The following is a 19,465-nucleotide window of genomic DNA, read 5'->3' as shown; positions in this document are numbered from 1 at the left end:
TGGAACTAGTTCATTGTGTCATTCTAATTGTTTAAACCTAATTTAAGAATATGTTTGAATGATCTCTTCTGTTTCTCTCCTTGTATCTCTGCAGGACAGAGTAGTGTTTACCAAGTTCCAAGTCAGCACGTCTCCGAGTGCCTGTAAGGATGGAAGGCACGCTTTCCAGCTTGAACTCTCCGAGGAGACAGGAGCAACAGTGTTTGTAAGTAAAGCTACAATGAATCTTTTTCCATACAAGTTAGATGACATTGAAAGTGCTGGAAATTCTTAGCAATAAATGAGGAGAATGGAAGCTTACAATATTCTGATGGGGCTTGTAAAGGGATATGTGGCTGGATACTCAAAGTAAAACTTTGGAGTCATTGAAGTCATGGGTAGATGTGGTGTACGGTATTTTGTTAATGGATGAGCTGAGCTGGGCAGAATGCATAATCAGCTTGTAATCTTAAGAGTTGATACTGATGGTGTCATTTGAGATCAGAATTAGAGCTAGTGGCAGTGAATAATAGAAGAACCATGAGTATAATTGATAAAGTAGGTCTCTTATCAATCAGAAGCTCATAAAATATTTATGAATGAGGGGTCCATTTGGTTTATTTTAGTTCACCCTTCCAGAATGTTCTTCAAGTATTGCAAAATATGATCATTTTTCTTGTGATTCCAGGGTTTTTGCCTCCACCGCTCTGTTTCCACATATTGACTGCTTTTTGCGTTAAGACCTTGCTGACCTCAATCCGAAATGTGCCTTTCATTAGCTTCCTTGTCCTACTCCCTCAGTTTAATTTAAAGTTATTTTCTGGATTTGCCTTTTTCAGATCCTTTAACTATCTAGAATGTTGCTACCAACTTTCAAGGCCTAAAAACCCAAGTTTCTAGACTTATAACGCTACTGGTCAATACTGGGCCCTTTTCTGCACAGCTCCAAAGTTTGATTGTTTCTCTTCTATTTCGGCTCAGTGGCTGGAACTGGGCGCGGTATTGAAGAGATGAAGACCTGAGCATGACTCAATTTGGTCATGACTTCCATAGACTTGTAGACTTCAGTTCTGGCTAAATAATTCCAACATTCCCTTCAGTCTTATAAATGTTGTTGTTTTCATCCTCAAGTACATTTAAAGGTTAATTTGGGAAACAAACAAAATTGAACTTCCTTTATTTCAAGGTGCTGCCACACAGCCAATCCTTTGGACAGTGGATGAAACCACTGCAGAATGAAATAATTTTTGCCAAAAGATGTCTCAATGTACTAATATATTGACCTTTCCCTAAAATTTCTTATGTTTGCCCACAAAGAATCCCATCAAAGTATTGCGTATAATCTTGGAAGGACTATATAGTACATGCAGAGATCTATAAAATGCCCAAATGCCATTGTTCTGCTTGGATAATCATAATTATTTTGTTCTCATTGCTGCATCTTTAAAAAGAACAGTTGTTAACATTTTGTTGCACTTTCCTATTTACTGACAAGCTTACTCCCCTATAAATCTGTACACAACTGTCCTTGGTTCACTAGTTTTTAATTTATAAAATTGACAAGCATATCATTGAAAGAAAGATACAAGAGCTTTAACTGTTAGTCATTTTCTTTCAAATATATGATGCAGATTTGCAATTTAGCTACTGATACAGCAAAATTATTTTATTTGCTTTTAAATCTACTTATACATATATCAAAATGTTCCACAGCAGAGAATTAATATCAAACTACCTCTTAGTAGAGGTTGAATTTATTTAGATGGTGACAAATGAGTCCTGAACTCTGTTGTATCTGAAGTATTTTCCACAGTTCTGGACTTTTCTGTTGAATTAGATAGAGATTGGCTGTATTATTATGATTTTGCAGTACATCATTTTTATCATTAGTGTGTCAGAAGCTGGCAGAAAATGTGAATGTAATTTGATTTCAGCAGCTAGCCCAAACTGCATACCCTTAATCTTGGAGTGTACTTGATCTTTTATACATTGAAATGTTCTTCCTGTAAGGTGTTAAGATGGGCCAGAACCTCCTTGGTCATCTTACTATTATATCTAAAATAAAAAAAACCCCTCCTTAGTGCTAAATATCCTTGCTGAAAGATAGGACATTCTACACCATCCAGGGGTTGTTTATGTGCTGTCACTTTACTACTAATCTCTGTCATCTTTTACTATGATTTACAATTTTTCTTTTGGACACGTACCAGCCATGATGTTCCAATTTTGTACTAAAAGTAAGATTTATTAGGGTAGAGTGGAGATTCTAATTTTTCATTTTGATGAGGGCTAGGTTTCAAGAGCTCCATTGTAAATATGACAGCTACCTTTATCCCTCAACACCCATCTGTACACATGAATGTAGTGGACTCTCCCCTACACCTCACGCAACCTAAATTGATCATGGATGTTCTGAATCTACCCCATATCACTTTGTCTCTGTGATGATGGAACCTTCAGCTGGCACAGTTTGAGATCACCCTGGTTTGTAGGGAAGCTGCCATTTAAAACATGGTCATAATCGTTTAATCCTCACCACTGGTATTTTTTTATTTCTATTCAAAGCATTTGTAACTTTATTCAAGACTTTCACCCATATTTATGTTTAAATGGAATTGTCAAAGTTCCTCTTGCCATCATTACAATAACCAAGGCCACTGATTTAGTATTTTCAACTGCAGCTGCATTTATGTGGCACCCTTAATATGAAAAAAGTTGCAAAGCACTTCGCTGAGGCATGGACACTGAACCAAGAAGGCGAGATTAGGAAGGGTGACCAGAACTTGTGATGCAGAATGGGCTTTTAAGGAGGAGAGAGTGGATGGCTGAAAGAATGGTCTCTCATGGAGCAAACAGACAGTGGGGCAGATGGGTGGATTTGGTGGGGGGGATGCGGGGGGAAGGGTGGTGTGTAGTGCGGAGATGGCTGGAATCAGAAGAATAGAAAGTGTAGTTATAGCACTGGAGAAGGTTACAAAGGTAGAGAGGGGTGAGGCTAAGGGAGGAATTTAAAAATTAAAATCAAAATTTTAACTTTGAGGGACCAGCAGTCAATGAGGTGCTGGCTGATGGGTAAATAGAGCTTGCTGCAGGATTGAAAGAGCAGATGAACTGAGGTTTACAGATGGCGGAGGACGGGAGGCCGACCAGGAGCACATTGGAACAAAAAAACACAAATGAAGGTTTCAGTGGCAGATGAGCTGAGAGAGGCCAGTGGGCCAGTGGCAAAAGTAATATTGTTTTTGATGAAGTGAACGTAAGACCGGAGCCTCAGTTCGGGGTTGAACAGGACACCAAGGTTGTGAGCAATCTGCTTGACCTGGAACAATGGGTAGAGAAGTTATGGGATCATTGGAAACATTAAGGATTTTCACAGGAAAATTATATTGCAATCCCCAAAGCACTAGTAAAAGTCCTGGGATCCTTTGGACTAATTTGATTTATTCATTCACCACAGGGGTGAATTTGTGTTCTGGCTCTTCCAGCCCTCAACCATGTGGAACAATCAATGGGGCCTAATTAGAAATGGACAGGCTCCTGAAATGAAATTCCCCAAACCCTGGGTGAAGTCCCAACTTCTAATAAAAAGTGTTTAAAATAAACCAGTCACCATAATCAGTGATCTCGATGTTGACCATTTTTCAACAAAGATGTTCAGTGCTTCATGACAGCGACTCAGCCAAATAGTTTGGTGTTCATATTCAATTATTGAACCTGTACATAGTGTTCCAATGTGCTTTGTAATTATAAACCACTATAATTTACTGGTCACTCTTCCCCAACTGTGTTCTGTTGGGCAATCACTGTCATTAAAGTTACCAAAAGACTGCCTCTTTGAGTTAGAATTCAAAGCCAGATGTAACCTGAGTTTAGTTAATAACTCACTAATTTCCTTTGGACTGTCTAAAGAGTACAAGATCAGTAAAACAACTATATCTGCCTGACTTACAAGGTTAACTGGTTCATCAAAACCTGAAATAAAGTAACTGATGAAGCCTCTCCTAATTGATGCATGTCACCATATTGCAATTGGATTATTTATTACAGTAATTCTAAACAACTATCTACAGATGTTCAGTTTCATTGATGCATTAGGCAAAATTTAATTGCTATATTTTCAAAATCCCTAGCCACTCTGCATACAGTAGAAGTTAGCCTCACTACCCCTATGTCAGCCGCGTATTTCCAGAGATGAGAGTAAGGAGGTTTCCATGTATTTTCACACCTATTTTGGCTGGGAATAACCACATTTCTTAGTGTTCCTCTAGTTTTTTTTAAATACTTCCAAATACGACATTTTTATTGCACAAGATAAGCCTCAAGAATCCTTTTACTTCTACTGAACAGTTTCTAAAATGGACCTAAATAAAATTACAAACTTGTCACATGTTTTATCACATCTTAATTAGTTGGAAACAGAAAATACCAACTCAATTAATTGGGCTCAAAGGTAAGCCTCCAAAGAACTCAGTTCGGAAATCGGAACATATTAATCCTGGTTTAGCTTTTGGGGTGAAGGAATGACACTCACTGGTCACCTCACTAATAGATGCCCAGAGATTTTTCACAGGCTTGTCAGTGGAGATTTTTTCTAACCTGGCATCTGGTTCAGTATGGTAGCCTCTGTGGGAGTCTGTGGCTTGTATGAGCAGGACCAAAAATAGCAAGGCTCTTCAAACAATCAGATGGAAGAATCTTCATTGAGACACGCAGAACCCAAACCAGTAATATTACATTTAAAATATATATGCAAAGCGGCATAAAGAAAAGGAATTACAGATGGGATCAAGTAAGAGCAATAAAAGGGACAGACTGAAAAAGTGAATTTTTTTTTAATATAAACCTCCAATTTTTACTTCTTAGGGAACAAGAATCCACACTTGTAAAATTAATTTTTCAGGACCAGGAAGTTTTTCAGCCATAATTATCACTCATCAGGCTTTTAAAATAGAAGTTAAGTCTGTGGGTGTGTCTTAATTGGATTAAAGCCAGCTAGTCTGGGTGCTTTGAGATGTACTAGTTTTGAGATGTAAACAGAGAGGTAGAGTGCATTTGCATTTTTGACTAGAGCATTCAAGAAGTGGGGTGAAAACTGACACCTATCTAGCAGATAGCAAGCCATATGTTTATATTACTAATAAAATTGGTACTATGAAGGGGGTTTTATTGTTAGAGAGGTTTAGTTCAGAGGTTGGTGATACAATGAGAATTTACATTCAATGGAGGTGGTACGTATAACTTCAGCAGTTTGTGTGTGCAGGGCAGAGGCAATGTGAGATCAAAAGGCAGCTGCAAGCCTTCAACTGTCTCCACAGGGAGCAAAGTGAAAAGAACCTCATGCAGTAGGGTGGGACAAGGCTCGTGTAGAGCATAAAAACAACCGGTGTAGATTAGTTAGGCTGAGTGGCCTGTTTGTGGTAAATTCCATGTAATTATTCAACTACATGTTTCATATTTCCTGTTCTAACGTGAATGGTTTTGTTTCCTTTTGCATTAAACATTTAATAGACATTTGGTCCTGATCCCTTTTAAATGCTCCTAGACTGTCTTGAACACGTAACCTTACTGACACAATATGTTATCAGTAATGGTATAAGTGCCCTTTGGATGCAATCTATGAAGGGTGTGAACAACAGGTCTCAAGTATCCGAAATGCTCGAATTACTCTATATAGAATCGGTAAATACAGCTTTACTTTGTTTCTACTGTGTGATTAGAGGTGAAAAGAAACCAACATGGTATTTTTTTTCTTCTATTTTAGGTATATGCCAAATCAGTGAAAGAATCCGCAGCAGCTAGCAACGTTAATTCCCCAATCATTCAAAGGCCTAAGGTAATTCCTATATGTTTGACCTCTCGAGATATCAGGTGTATTGATTAGTCAAAAATGTAAACTACAGATTTAAAAAGGCACTTTGGGACTAATGCAAGAAAGAAAGAACAAACTTGTATTTATATACACTGATGCTTTTCATTGTGTCCAGGACGTCCCAAAGCACTTTACAGCTCATGAAGCACTTTTGAAATGCAGCCCCTATTGTCAACAAGGACAAACTTTAACTTGTATAAAACGGTTTTGAAAGTCAACTCTTCCTGTCTTAGTTTCCATGGAAACTATTTCAATTAAATGAACAGGATCAAAGTGTACACTTGAAACAACTGGAATGTGTCCAAAGGGGTGAAATAACCCTGTTATTCTAACTGTTTTAAATACATCTTCAGCCAAGTTCTGCATAATTTCTGGCATTCTAGCCATTTCAAAAAATATTCCACAAAGTGCATTTAGGGAGCATTAACTTGTCTGAGATACTGAGCTGATAAATACCTCAAAGATCTCTTCACAATCACTGAGAAAGCTAGATGAAGGTCTAGAGCCAAACTGAATGACTCTTGCAGCTATTACTTATAAAATTGCATGGAAATTACAGCACAGAAACAGGCCTTCAACTCAACTGTTCTATGCTGATGTTAATGCTCCACGTGAGCCTCCTCCCACCCATAAGTAGCAAATGTTACGTGAATAAAAATACGGGAAGCAAATAATTTCAGTTGTAACACTAAAATCAAAGCATAATAAAATAACATATAATGAGTAATAAGAAATGAGATGCAACATAACGAATCAAAGTAGCAGAATCTAAAAGAAATACCATTTGTGCATGAGTACTCTGCCATTATCTTTTTCACAAGCGTTGATTTTTGAGGTTTTCCATAAACAAAAGTTCCTTGGAAGGCACCCAGGAAGACAAAATGTTAATGGTGAAGACCAAGGATGGCACTATCACTGATAAGAGATGGCGGTTGTTAATTTCATTTATGAGAGCCATGAAGAATTGAAGGAACACGATCTCTTCTGTCTCATCAAAGGCAGAAGGGAGATCAAGATGTAAGAATTTAACCATTGCAGTACAATGTGAAGAAAGCTGCTGTAGGCTATGTGGAATCATCATCAGTAGATTGGATTGTGCTGGTCAATGAGTGAAGGAGTTCATTAATAAAGAATAGTAAGAGAGTTGGAGAGAGAATGGAGCCCTGAAAACCCATTAGTTGATGGAAGTACTGTCAGAGGATCAACTATCAACTATTGTACAGATAAAGCACTCTTGTGTGGAATCACGAATAGCTGTGACCGTAGCTTTGGTGGAGGGCCATCTAATAGTAACTTGCTCGAGGATCTCCAGGTGATGACAAACAAATCAGGAAAGGAAGTGCACTGGCTATCATGAGTTCAGCCAGACCATTAAATTGGTGGACAGTCTAGAGAAATCCACGATGGAAGGGACACCTCTAACATCAAGGGCTTGTTGAAATTCAGAAAAAACTCTCTATTTGCTTTGCTGGTCCTTCAATCAATTAACTCTGTTCCTGTCATTGATGTAGTTCTTAATTGTCTCTCTTTGTCCTTTTTTCTTGCTTCCATCCTTGCCATATTCAGTTTGGATGAAGGATCTGTACCCATAATGTCATAATGACTTTACATTTTGCAAATGTTGACTGACACGCTGTGTATTTCTGGTGTTTCCTGTCTTTCCTATATTTATTTATGTCTGTGGGATGTGAACTCTGCATCTCGTGTAAATGTTCCAGTTCAAAAAAACTCTTTTGGCTAATTAGGAAGCTACTTTGATTATTGCTGCACGGGCATGGTAGTTGCCATTAATTTGGGACAAAACTTTGTTTTTGTGTGGGCAACATTTATTTTTCTATTCTTTATTTTGAAACTTGGGAGGAAATCACATAGAACAGTCACAAGTGTGTGCTGCAGAGCATGTATGTAAAAGGCCCTTCAGCTCGTTCAAAATAGCAGGCAAATTTGCCCAAATTATTTTCTACACTAGCTAAATAGATTCTCATTCTATTAAAAATCAAATTCTCTATGATGGTAATCATACAACTTTCCCAATTGCAGATACATGTATACAAAAGTTGGCAAATTCCAGATTCGGGGTGAGTACACTTTACCAGCTGTGGCCCCCATTAATGTTGTATAGTAAACCCATACTTGATTTTGTTGGGAAGTTGATAAACTAATCTTAACTTATTGTAGGCTAATCAACAGGACTGTCAACTCATTTTTTAAACAGGTAGAATATGAAATCTAACTATGGGGGACCAATATTAATGGAAATGCCTGTGCATTAAATTAGCCTTCTGCGAATGAATGCGCTCTTGTCTGCAGTAAGAGACTATGACTTGACCTACTGTATTAAAAACAGAAAATGCTGAAAACACTGAGCAGATTAGGCAGCATTTGTAGAGAGAGAAAACCAGTAGATATTTCAGATTGACTTTATGTCAAAAGAGATGATGTTGGATATTAAGTTTTTAAAAAGTAAAGAAATTTAAGATTGGTTCAGAGGAGGTAGAGATGATTATAGACTTTTTGCTTCTTGTTCCTATTGTTTCTTTTGCCTTGCACCATCATCCCTTTTATCCCCCTTGTCATTTAACTACTCTTGCCTATCATAGAGATTCCTTTTGTTCTTTCTTGACCCACTTTCCCTGGTTCTGTACTTACTTGAAACCATATGAACATAAGAGTAGGAGCTGGAGTGTGCCACTTGGCCCTTGAGTCATCACAAATCTTTCCATACTATCCCCATATCCCTTAATTTTCTTAGTACCCAAAAATTGACTGACCTCTGTCTTGAATATACTTAATGACTGAGCATCCACAGCCTTCTTGGGTAGAGAATCCCAAAGATTGACAACCGTTTGACTGGAGAAATTTCTCTTCATCTCGGTGCTAAATGACTGACCCCCTTATTGTGCCTCTGTGAGCCTGTGCTCTTGTTTCCCCTGGGGGAAACATTTTCTCAGTATCTACCCTGTCAAACCCCTTAAGAATGTTTGATTTTTCATTTAGCTCATCCCTCATTCTTCCAATCAGTTAATTAGTTTCCAGTGGTAGGCGAGTCAGTAACCTAAGGACACAGATTTAATCTAGACTCTAAGGTAATTGGCTGAGGAACTGGGGGAGGTGAGCAGCCATTATTTTTATGCAGCAATTTAGTCTGATCTGGAATGCAGTGTGGCAAAAGCAGATTCAGTAACAACATTCTAAAGGGACTTGGACCTATAAATAAATTAGAGGGCCAAGGGGCAAGAACAGAGGACTGGGACTAATTGGACATTTCTTTCAAAGAGTTGACATAGTCACAATGGGCTGAATGGCCTATTTCTTTACTGTATCACTCTATGATTCTATGAATCACAAAATCCATATGCAGTCACTGTGATCCTGATGAAGGGTCATTGACATGAAGCACTAACTCTGTTTCTCTCCCCATAGATGATGCCTAGTGTGCCAAGGAGTATTTCCAGCATTCTGTGTTTTTATTTCAGGTTTCAAGTGCCTGCGGTACTTTGCTTTTGGCTCTTTTTGTTTTACTCTATGCTTTAATGAACATATCGTTGTCTGTAGTGAGAGATTGCAGCTTGTTTTACTGTGTGTTTAATGAATGCACTGGATCTGGTTGATAGCACATCACTTGCTGCAGCAAATCTGTTCCCCAAGCCATCCAGTATTTGTAGCGTTGCATGTGGTGAAGTAGTTGCATACAGACGCAGGAGATTACTGTTCACTACAGCTGTTGTTCATAAGCATTACTTAAGACTGAATAAGGTAAACTGAACTACAAAGTTCCAGGCCAACCAGAAACCGCAATAATTTACTGGCTAAGCAAAGCAAACTAAACAAGTCAAATATCAACAGTATGGCCCACTGGTCAAACTGAACTCTGCAGAAAAACAGATACATAACTTAAACAATCCTACCCTTGCAGCTGGATCAATAGAGTACATTTGTAACAAATACTGGCCATGGGAACAAATCAATAACATTCGGTGCACTGCACTGGGGATCTCGAGCAGAGCTGTCATAAAGTGGACAAATTCCAGCTGTAAGATTTTCAGTCATGAGGCACCTACCACTCTATTTCTGTGTCCCTTTTTCTGTATTTCTCTTTCTGCCTTCACAACCCATCTGGCTGCGGATTTGCAAGTGAAAGAGGAGAGAAAGCTGGGGGCGGCAAAGCTAATCCGCTATTCAGTGTGCTAAAGAAAGATTTCTATTATCACTGTAGAGTTTATCATTTTCAAAGATGATTTTCTCTATTGCGATGAATGCTTGGATAGCTGTGCTTCCATAGTCTCACAATGCCTCACTCTCCTGTGATATGCAACAAGATAAATAGAAGGGATTAGAGGCATATTGCGATCTTCTGTGTGAGAATTCTTCACAAATGCAAGAAAAGATTACAGGAAGGCGACAATATTGAAAGGTGCAATGTGTTGAATATTGAGTAGTTATGAGTGCACAGTGCTTGTATTCCTGAAAGGCCTAATTGATTTGGCCGGAAAATATTGGAGATTGGCTTCAAGCCTAAACTGATATCCACTATAAGCATGATCAAAGCTAAAATCATCCTGATAAGTTTGAATGAAACACTGCTGTTAATTCTAATTGATCTGATAGATGTATGACTGTTGTTATAGTACCAGGCGTCCATGAATGTTAAGCGATTTTGAATATGCATCAGTAGAAAAGTTGTAGGAAAGCCTTTGTGTTGAGTCCAAACTTGATTCTCAAGTGCACCACAACAGGGAGATGTTGAGACCATCTCGAGTCAGTAGACGTTCGTCTTTCAGTTTGTGCCTTGTTGTGCAATAACTCTACTCTGTCCTGAAGCTGCATTTTTGAAACTGTCCCACTGTACCTTAAACTTCAGTGTGGAATATTTTGAATGTTTCTTCATTGCAATGTACTTAATTTCCCATTCAGTCAGATATACAAATAGGATATGTTTGTTTAACTTCAAGCAATTTCGATTAGAAAGGTAAGTTTACTGATTTGAATCTTGATGTCTATTCTGAGCTTTTTATACTATATGTGGGGTTGTGGATGGATGCTATGAATTAAGAACCCTGTCTAGTTTTCTGCACCACCATTGGAACACAACACCATAATTAGGAACAGGAGTAGGCCATTCGGTCCCTTGAACCTGCTCCGCTATTTGGTAAGATCATGACTGATCTGATTGTGGCCTCAACTCCACTTTCCTGTTTGCCCCCTTATTAGGATAATCCTGTAACTGGCACTCAGCCTTCCAGTTGTGGTTGGGAACTTGGTGTGTGCTGCATTTTGAAGGGAAACTACAAAAATGCCAGCAACTTGTAACTGATTTTCGAAGCACCTGTCATCTTGTAATCCAAGTGGGTGGGTTTTTCTTGTGGCGTTAGTAGGCTACTAATGCTTTCATTTCATGATATTGTAACAGCTGGGGGATGGACAAAGTTGTGATCTATTAAAAGTACTGCTTTATTTCCAGTTTTAATGAGTGAAAATGATGATGCAACTCAGGCGCAAGTGTGGCACAAGAGCAATTCATTAAAAAAAAATCTTGTTGCATCATGCATCCTTAGTATCAGGATAAGATGGAGCAAGGTTACCCTTGTTTACATAGAGAAAGCAATAAGGTGTGATCTTTAACACATGTCAAGCAACTTTTTCTGTTACGATGTAAGTGGACAAAAAAAATGACATATTGCTACAGGAGTGTTATGCAATTCATGAACACTGTGGGCCACCACAGAGGGTGGGATGAAAATAAATGGGGCACAGTTCATTATGAGCTACTGTGTCTGGTCTGGAGTGTCACTGGGGTTGGGCCATTGATCTTAGGGTATCTGAAGCAAAAGATATTCTCAATTGGCTGTTTGCATGTGCTTGTCTAGATAGATAGATAGGTTCTTGATTGGTAAGGGGATCAAAGGTTATGGGGAGAAGGCGGGAGAATGGGGTTGAGAAACTTATCAACCATGATTGAATGGCGGAGCAGACTCGATGGGCCGAATGGCCTAATTTCTGCTCCTATGTCTTATGGTCTTATGGTCTCTCTGTCATCTCTCGATGTTGAGACCTTCTAGAAAGAAGTGCAGACTGGTAATTTCTCAAGCCAGGTAAGGGTTTTTTTTATCATTCTGTGGAGAGGGTCAGCCATGGTTCAGTGTTAGCATTCTCTCCTGAGACTGAAGATTGTGGGTGCAAGTCCCACTCCAGAGAAATAAGCACATAATCCAGGCTGACACTCCAGTGCAATGTTGAGGGAGGTGCCATCATTTGGATGGAATGTTAAACTGAGGCCTCATTTCCCCTCTCAAATGGATGTAAAAGATCCCATGGCATGATGCGAAGAAGAGCAGATGAGTTCTCCTGATGTTTTGGCCAATATTTATCTCTTTTTCACCCCCCAGATCACTAAATTATCTGATTATTGTCACATTACTGTTTGTGGGTGCTTGCTGTGTGCAAATTGACTGCCATGATTCCCACAGTGATTACAACAGTGACTGCACTTCAAAAGTACTTCAGTGACTGGAAAAAGCTTTGAGACAACCTGAGGTTGTGAAGGCGCAATATGAATGAAAGTTTTTTGTTTTAGCGGAGAGCTTTAAGGGACTTCTCTGTAGCGGGTAGGTACATCATGTAGACAGTTTTTTGAAAGATGCAAACATCTCTTCAAAAACCTTTCCATACTTTGATGTACATGTTGTGCACATAAAAATCAATAGACAGATATGAAGTCAGGTTAATTGCTCAGTTGTGGGGTTTTTATTATTTTTTGAGAATTCTAAGCGAGAGTTAATCAATTTTTAAAAAACGGCTTAACGATTTTTTTTAAAGAAAAATGAAGGTAAACATAGTTATTGCAATACTTGAAAGTTTTAAATAAATACACTGATTTAAAAGTTTTGCACATTGCGGACAGTAAATAGTGAGTCCTTCCCACATCTTCAGGGCTGCCAGGGATTCTTGATTTTTTTTCTCTCTTTTATCGATTGGTAACTTTGACCAGATTTTTATTACCCTGCTACTCAATGTTCATTACGCGATTTTATGTTGGTTCATGTGGTCTTTGCACTAAAAGGTAGTGAACAGCTGTGTCCAAAGCAAGGTTTCACTACATTTCCTTGTAGTAATGGAATTACCTTTGTGATCCTGTATCGACAGGAGTATGTAACAAAGAGTCCATTAACCAAGGGCTCTCTTAAATTTACATTTGTCATTAATTTGTGCTGAGTGATTCCAGCCTGTGGTATAGTATGACGTTCCCTGTTGTGACTAGTGCTATTTTCATGCCACTTTTAGATCGGAACGCAGGATTATACTTACGTACCGCTAAATCAGATCAAAGATGGAGTCACTGTAAATGTGTATGGTGTTGTGAAATTCTTCAAGCCTCCATATCGCAGTAAAGGAACAGGTACGTAAGAATATATGGCTTACACATGGTCAAAGTAAAGTCATTCGAAGGATGAGGGGTGATCTCATTGAGGCTTACAAAATTCTTACAAGGTGTGACAGGGTAGATGTGGACAGGATATTTCCCCTGGCTTGTGAGTCTAGAACCAGGGCATACAGAATAAGGGGCAGGCCATTTAGGGCTAAGATGAGGAGGAGTTTCTTCATCGGAAGTTGGTGAATCTTTGGAATTCTCTACCCCAGAGGGCTATGGAAGCTCAATCACTGAGAATGTTCAAGACAAAAATTGATTGATTTCTGATACTAATGACACCAAGGAATATGGGGGTAGTGGAGGAAAATGGCTTAAATGATCTGTTTGAATTGTGGAGCAGGCTCGATGGGCTGAATGGCCTACTCCTCCTATACTCCTAAAAATGTAATATTATAAAAATAATCTGCATTCCTATATTGCCAAAGATGATTATAGGGTTAATTTATCATTAAAAGACTAGGAAACTCAGGGATTCTTTTCTTGAGAGCAGAGAAGGACAAGGTGGAGATCTGATAGAGGAGTTCAAAAATTGGAAGGGGTTTTGAAAATGTAAGCAGAGAGAGACTATTTTCATTGTATGCTGAGCATATCAGTGAACACATTAGAGGCCATTTATTAGAACGTGAGATGTCCTATTAGAAACAGTGGTGAAGCAGAATCCAAAATATGTTTTTAAAGAAAAATAGATAAATCTTTGAAAGAGAATAATTTGGAAGGATATGAGGAAAGAGCAGGGGAATAAGATAAGTGGGTGGCTCATTCAGACAGCCAACACTGGTATGATAGACTGTCACATTAAGATTCGTTCAGTGCTGTGTAATTCTTTGACTGTGCACGACATGTGTATATATATTTACATACTTTACATATATATATAGAAATATATACTAATTATAATTAAAGCACGTAATATGAATGGAACCATATACAGTCAAGTCAATGTTTTGTTGGAAAATGTTACATTTATGGTTGAAACTGAAAATAGAAGGATGCATTTGCTTTACGATGTATCTTGTAAGTATTACTGACTGCTGTTCAGCAGTGTTGTTTGATAGAATTGCTGTTTTACTGTTTGAGCAGCTGGATTAATGGTGGAGCTAGGGTGATATAAAAACAGAAAGTGCTGGAAATACTCAGCAACTCTCAGCAACTGTGAAGAGAGAAACAGAGCTAATGTTTCAAGTCAAGTACGACTCTTCTTCAGAACTCAGCTCTCAAGATCAACATTTATTACCCATCCCTAATTGCCCTTGAGAAGTGACATTGAACCACCACCTTGAGCCACTGCAGTCCATGTGGTGTAGGTACACCTGCAGTGCTGTTAGGGAAGGAGTTCTACGGTTTTGACATAGCGACAATGAAGGAACGACGGTAAATTTATTTGTCAAGGTGATATTTGATTTGGACGGGAACTTGGAGCTGGTGGTGTTCCCATGTGTCTGTAGCCCTTGTTCTTCTAGGTAGTAGAGGTCATGGTTTGGAAGGTCTTGTTGAAGATTCCTTAGTGAATTGCTGCAATGCATCTTGTAGATGGTACTCACTGCTGCCATTGTGTGCCAGTGGTGGAGGGAGTGAATGTTTAAGATGGTGTATGGGGCACCAATGAAGTGGACTGCTTTGTTCTGGATGGTTTTGAGTTCCTTGAGTGTTGTTGGAGCTGTACTCATCAAGGCAAGTGGAGAATATTCCATTACATTACTGATTTATGCCTTTTAGATGGTTTTCAGGTTTTGGGAGCCAGATGGTGTTGCTTACTGCAGGATCCCCATGCAGAAAGCCCCTGACCTGCTCTTGTAACCACAGTATTTATGTGGCTTGTCCAGTTAAATTTCTGGTGAATGGTGACTCCCAGAATGTTAATGGTGTGGGATTAATCAATAATATTGCAATTAAAAGTAGAGGTGATGTAGTCATTGCTTGGCAGGTGTGGCACAAATGATACTCGCCGCTCATCAGCTCAAACCTGAATGTGTTCTGGGTTTTGCTGCATGTGGGCATGGATTGCTTCAGTGTATAAGGGTTTGTGAATGCAACTGAAGACTATGCAATCATCAATGAACACCCTCAATGATATTACGTTGAAAGGAAGGTCGTTGATGAAGCAGCTGATATGCTTGGCCTCTAATAATCTTCATCGTCATCATCATCACTGTCACCGTCACCATCATGTGTGCTCTGCCTCAAGGCAGGTCTTTGGCTCATACTAACCTTTCCATGTCTCTCTATCCTGTGCCAGTCTTTTCATTTGTCAATAACTTCCTTCAATTTACAGGCCATCCAGTATTGATATTCTCTTCCTCTTTTTCCTTGGAATCTTCCCTCCATAACGTCTCTTACTAGCCCATTTCCTCTTAAGATGTGCCCTGCTCCCCCTGCCTTTTCTTAATTACATTTAGAAAATTTCTTTGTTCATTCACTCTCCTCAGCACTTCATTATTTGTTACTTTTTCTGTCTATTTGATCCTTTCCATTCTCCTCCAAAGCCACATTTCAAAACTATTTAGCAAATTGGTCTCCTCCTTCTGTAAGGTACAAGTTTCTCATCGATACAAACCAAGCTATTTACAAGTCGTGTTTTGAGTTTTCAGTTTTTCAGAGTATTCAGCTTTCTGGTTAGCAACTGTCTCTTCCCATTGCTGTCCTTGTTCTTATTTCTTTTCTGCATCTTCCATCTGCAGATATTATGCTTCCTAAATACTTGAGTTCTGGCACCTCTTCAAGTTCTCTTCCTTCTATGAATATATGAATATTTCTTGGTGATTTTTAGGTATGCATCGCTTTGGTTTTGTCAATTTTCACTTTCATTCCGAAGTTCATGCCTGCTGTTACTAACTATTCAATAGCTCTTGTAATCTTTCCTCTGTCCTTGCTACACATGCTTTGTCATCTGCAAATCTAACTGATGTTATAATTTTCCCCCAACCTTAACGCCAGATTCAGTGTCTTCAAATGCTTTGTTGATCATTGCTTCTGCACAGACATTGAAGAGGATTGGTGATAACCAACACCCTTGCTGAACTCCTCTTGGTTCCAGCTCCTCATTGGCTGCTCTCACGGTTGCAGTTTATCCCATGTACAGATTTCTTATGAGTCGTCTATCTCTCCAGTCTATTCCAACGTCTTTCCGCACTTTGGAGAGCTTAATCCAGTCAACCGGATCAAAATCTTTTTCAAAATTTATGAAACAAACATATTGTTTCCTGTCCAAACTCTAAACTGGATTCATTCATTAATCTTTTAATGCCAATTGCTTCTCTTGCCCCTCTTCCTCCCTGGAATCCAAACTGGTCATCTCTGATGTAGCTTTTTGCCTTCTCACCTATTCTCTTTGTTGCAACTCTCAAGAAAACCTTCGATGCATGGGCAATCAGTCTAATTGTATGAAAGTCAGAGCATTGGCATGCCTTTGGCTTCTTTATAGGGTGATCATTATTGTCTGTGTGAAGTCCTCTGGTCATTTTCTTGAGTACATTTCTTTACACAGCTTAGTAAACATTGGTATTCAGTTCTTTCCCATGTTTTTAACCAACTCTGTAGGTATTTCATCTATTCCAGCTACTGTTCTAGTTTTTATCTTATTTATTGCTGCTCTTATCTCACTCTCTAGTATTTCTGGCCAATGAAATCAATATTAATATTACTGTCTTTATCCAGCTCAATCATTTCGGGGTTTTCATTTTTTGCATGTAGTTCTTCAGTATGCTCTTTCCATCTTTCTCTTATTTCACCAGCGTCTGTTGATAAAACCTTCCTTATTCTCTAATGCTGTTGTTTTCAGTCCTTAATGCTGAGTGCCACTAATCTCCTTTTTCATACATAATGTCTACCCTTCATGGTCAAGCCAATTCTTTGAGCATATCAAACTGCTCTTTTCTGTTTCTCTTCTGAACTTGTTATTCAGGTGTCGTATCGCAGCTTGTCTTCTTCAACATTGATATTCTTCCATTTTCTTTTTTCTTCCATCGTTTGCGGCATTCCTCTTAAAAACCCTATATCCCTCCTTGACAGTTTCTTGAATCTGTTTCCACTGCTCGCTTGTATTGGTGGTATCCTTGTCTTTTCTAGCTATTGCTTTGTTCACTTCATTTACAAATACTTCATTTACTTCTTTCAGCCTCTCTAGGCTTCACTGTTTTCTGCCTTGGGTCTTCTTCAATCAAAGTACTCTTCCCATTTTCACAACATTATGATCTGTGTCTGCTCCTGGCTGAGATTTTGCGTTCTTAACACTATTCCTGTATTGTTGTCTCACCTCCACTTGAAATCTTCCTGTATTGCCAAACATTTTCCATGCATACTGTCGTCTTTTATGATGCCTGAACCATGTATTTGTTATCATGAATCCTGATCTTCTGCACAAATTTTTGGCATTTCGAGTTTTTGGCCTCGCTCAATTTCTCCAAGACCATATGGCCTCCAATAATCACGACCATTTCCCTTTGTGCTCGGTATGACTCCAACCAGTGGAGAGGTTCCCCCCTGGTTCTCATTGACTATATTGCTCAAGCAAAGCTTTCGGTTCACTAAGACACAGTTTATGTGGTGCCATACTAAAAATGTCACATCTATTTGATGGCTGGATAAGAGAGTTGCAAAGTGAGATAAGTGAGAAAAATGATTTACAAAATGTTTGTCGATGTGAAGCATATGACAGGTTTCCAAGGTGGGTCAACTTGGCTACTTAAAGAAATTGAGTGTTTTTTATCCATCTATTAGCTCCCTCTGATGCTTTGGTTCTCTGTATGGCTGAGTCGTATCCACATTTCATTGCAAGTTTAATCAATGGGAAGGATTGTATGAGTAAAATTGAGACGCGGAATGTTAAAACATGAGTATGTTGTTAATCTTCATTTTACAGGCAGATTGTAAAGCAGTGATCTGTCATCTGCTGTTGAAAGTAAGACAACAGATGCTCTTCACCTACATATTTCTTAGATGGCAGCTTGTTACAAACTTAGGCCATTCATTTGACTCTTGTGCATGAAATATCTTCATGTACCATGAGGCAAAGCTAAAGTCTGACTGTTAAATTATGGTCCTGGTTTACAACAGTTCGCATTTGTTTTTGCTACAGGTGTCAATCCTCCCTAAAATCAGAATGTAATATTATTTAAAACATTTCATTAAATATTCCTTATCCCACAGCTTTAATTTAGGCAAAGCATAGCTATTGCAAATGGAAATATTTGAAGACTTATTCTGTTGTTTAAGCTGTAGCCTAGCCAGGGCAGCACTATAAGTACCTGATACTCCTGTACAGAGAATTACATAGAGTGTACAGCATAGAAACAAGCCATTCAACCCAACTGGCTATTGTTATGCCGCACGTGAATCTCCTCGCCTCCGCATCCCCACCCCCAACCATACTCCCTCTCACCCTATCAGCATGTCTTTCTGTTCCCTTCCCCCTCCATGTTTGCTCAGATTCCCCTTAAATGCATCTATGCTAGTCACCTCAGCTAATCCTTCCCAAATTCTAACCATTTTCTGGTACAGAAGTTTCCCCTGAAATCCCTATTTGATTTATTAATGACTATCTTATATTGATGACCCCTAGTTTTAGACTCCCCAACAAGTGGGAACATCTTATCTGTCCACCCTATCAAACTCTTTTGTAATTTTAAAGGTCAGCTCTCAGTCTTTAATTTTTTTTCTGGAAAAGAACTCTAACTTGATCAGTCTCTCCAGATAGTAATCAAGTCTCAGTTCTGACATCATACTTGTAAATCCTTTTCTTTGCACTTTCCCTGTATGCTTTCTGTAATATGAAGACCAGAACAGTCCACCTGTAGATGACCCTCTAATGAGTATCTTCAATCTTAAAAATGTCACACAATGGCCGCTGTTTTATATTAAGAGTACATCACTCTGTGTTTGTGCAGACTGGTCACCAAGTTATCACAAATTGTTCAAAATACTTCCTGAACTTCTTTTTCATACCCAGTGACCAGTCTCAATGGCCAAAACTAAGACATCAGCAAAAATAACAGCATTCAAAATAGCATGATTGTGTTTATCCATTGAATTGATACTTTTTTCTTTCATTGCCTTCCTCAAGGCTCTCCCAAGAGCTTGGGCCTGGGCTTTTGCAGACAGCTAGGAGCTGACTTTGGATTGTTCAACCTGAACATGTAGTTTGTGCCACATTCCCAACGATGCAGCAGTCAGCTGCATGTATGAAGAAATAC

At 38.8% G+C, this 19,465-nt stretch overlaps 1 protein-coding gene across 7 annotated transcripts in view; it reads left to right on the top strand.

The window, feature by feature from the left end:
- Positions 1 to 19,465, top strand: part of pot1 (protection of telomeres 1 homolog) — a 334,309-nt gene that overhangs the window by 88,807 nt on the left and 226,037 nt on the right. For all 7 annotated transcript variants that reach the window (XM_078568389.1, XM_078568390.1, XM_078568392.1 and 4 more), the window contains 3 exons: positions 95 to 205; positions 5,741 to 5,812; positions 13,130 to 13,244. In XM_078568389.1, the coding sequence (XP_078424515.1) occupies positions 95 to 205; positions 5,741 to 5,812; positions 13,130 to 13,244 (298 nt within the window). The remainder of the gene's footprint in view (positions 1 to 94; positions 206 to 5,740; positions 5,813 to 13,129; positions 13,245 to 19,465) is intronic.

The sequence above is a fragment of the Cetorhinus maximus genome, chromosome 22, assembly GCF_964194155.1.
Source record: "Cetorhinus maximus chromosome 22, sCetMax3.hap1.1, whole genome shotgun sequence".
In the NCBI taxonomy this organism is placed as follows: Eukaryota; Metazoa; Chordata; class Chondrichthyes; order Lamniformes; family Cetorhinidae; genus Cetorhinus; species Cetorhinus maximus.
Note: the sequence above shows the minus strand (reverse complement) of the source record. Positions and strands in the feature narration are given on the sequence as shown.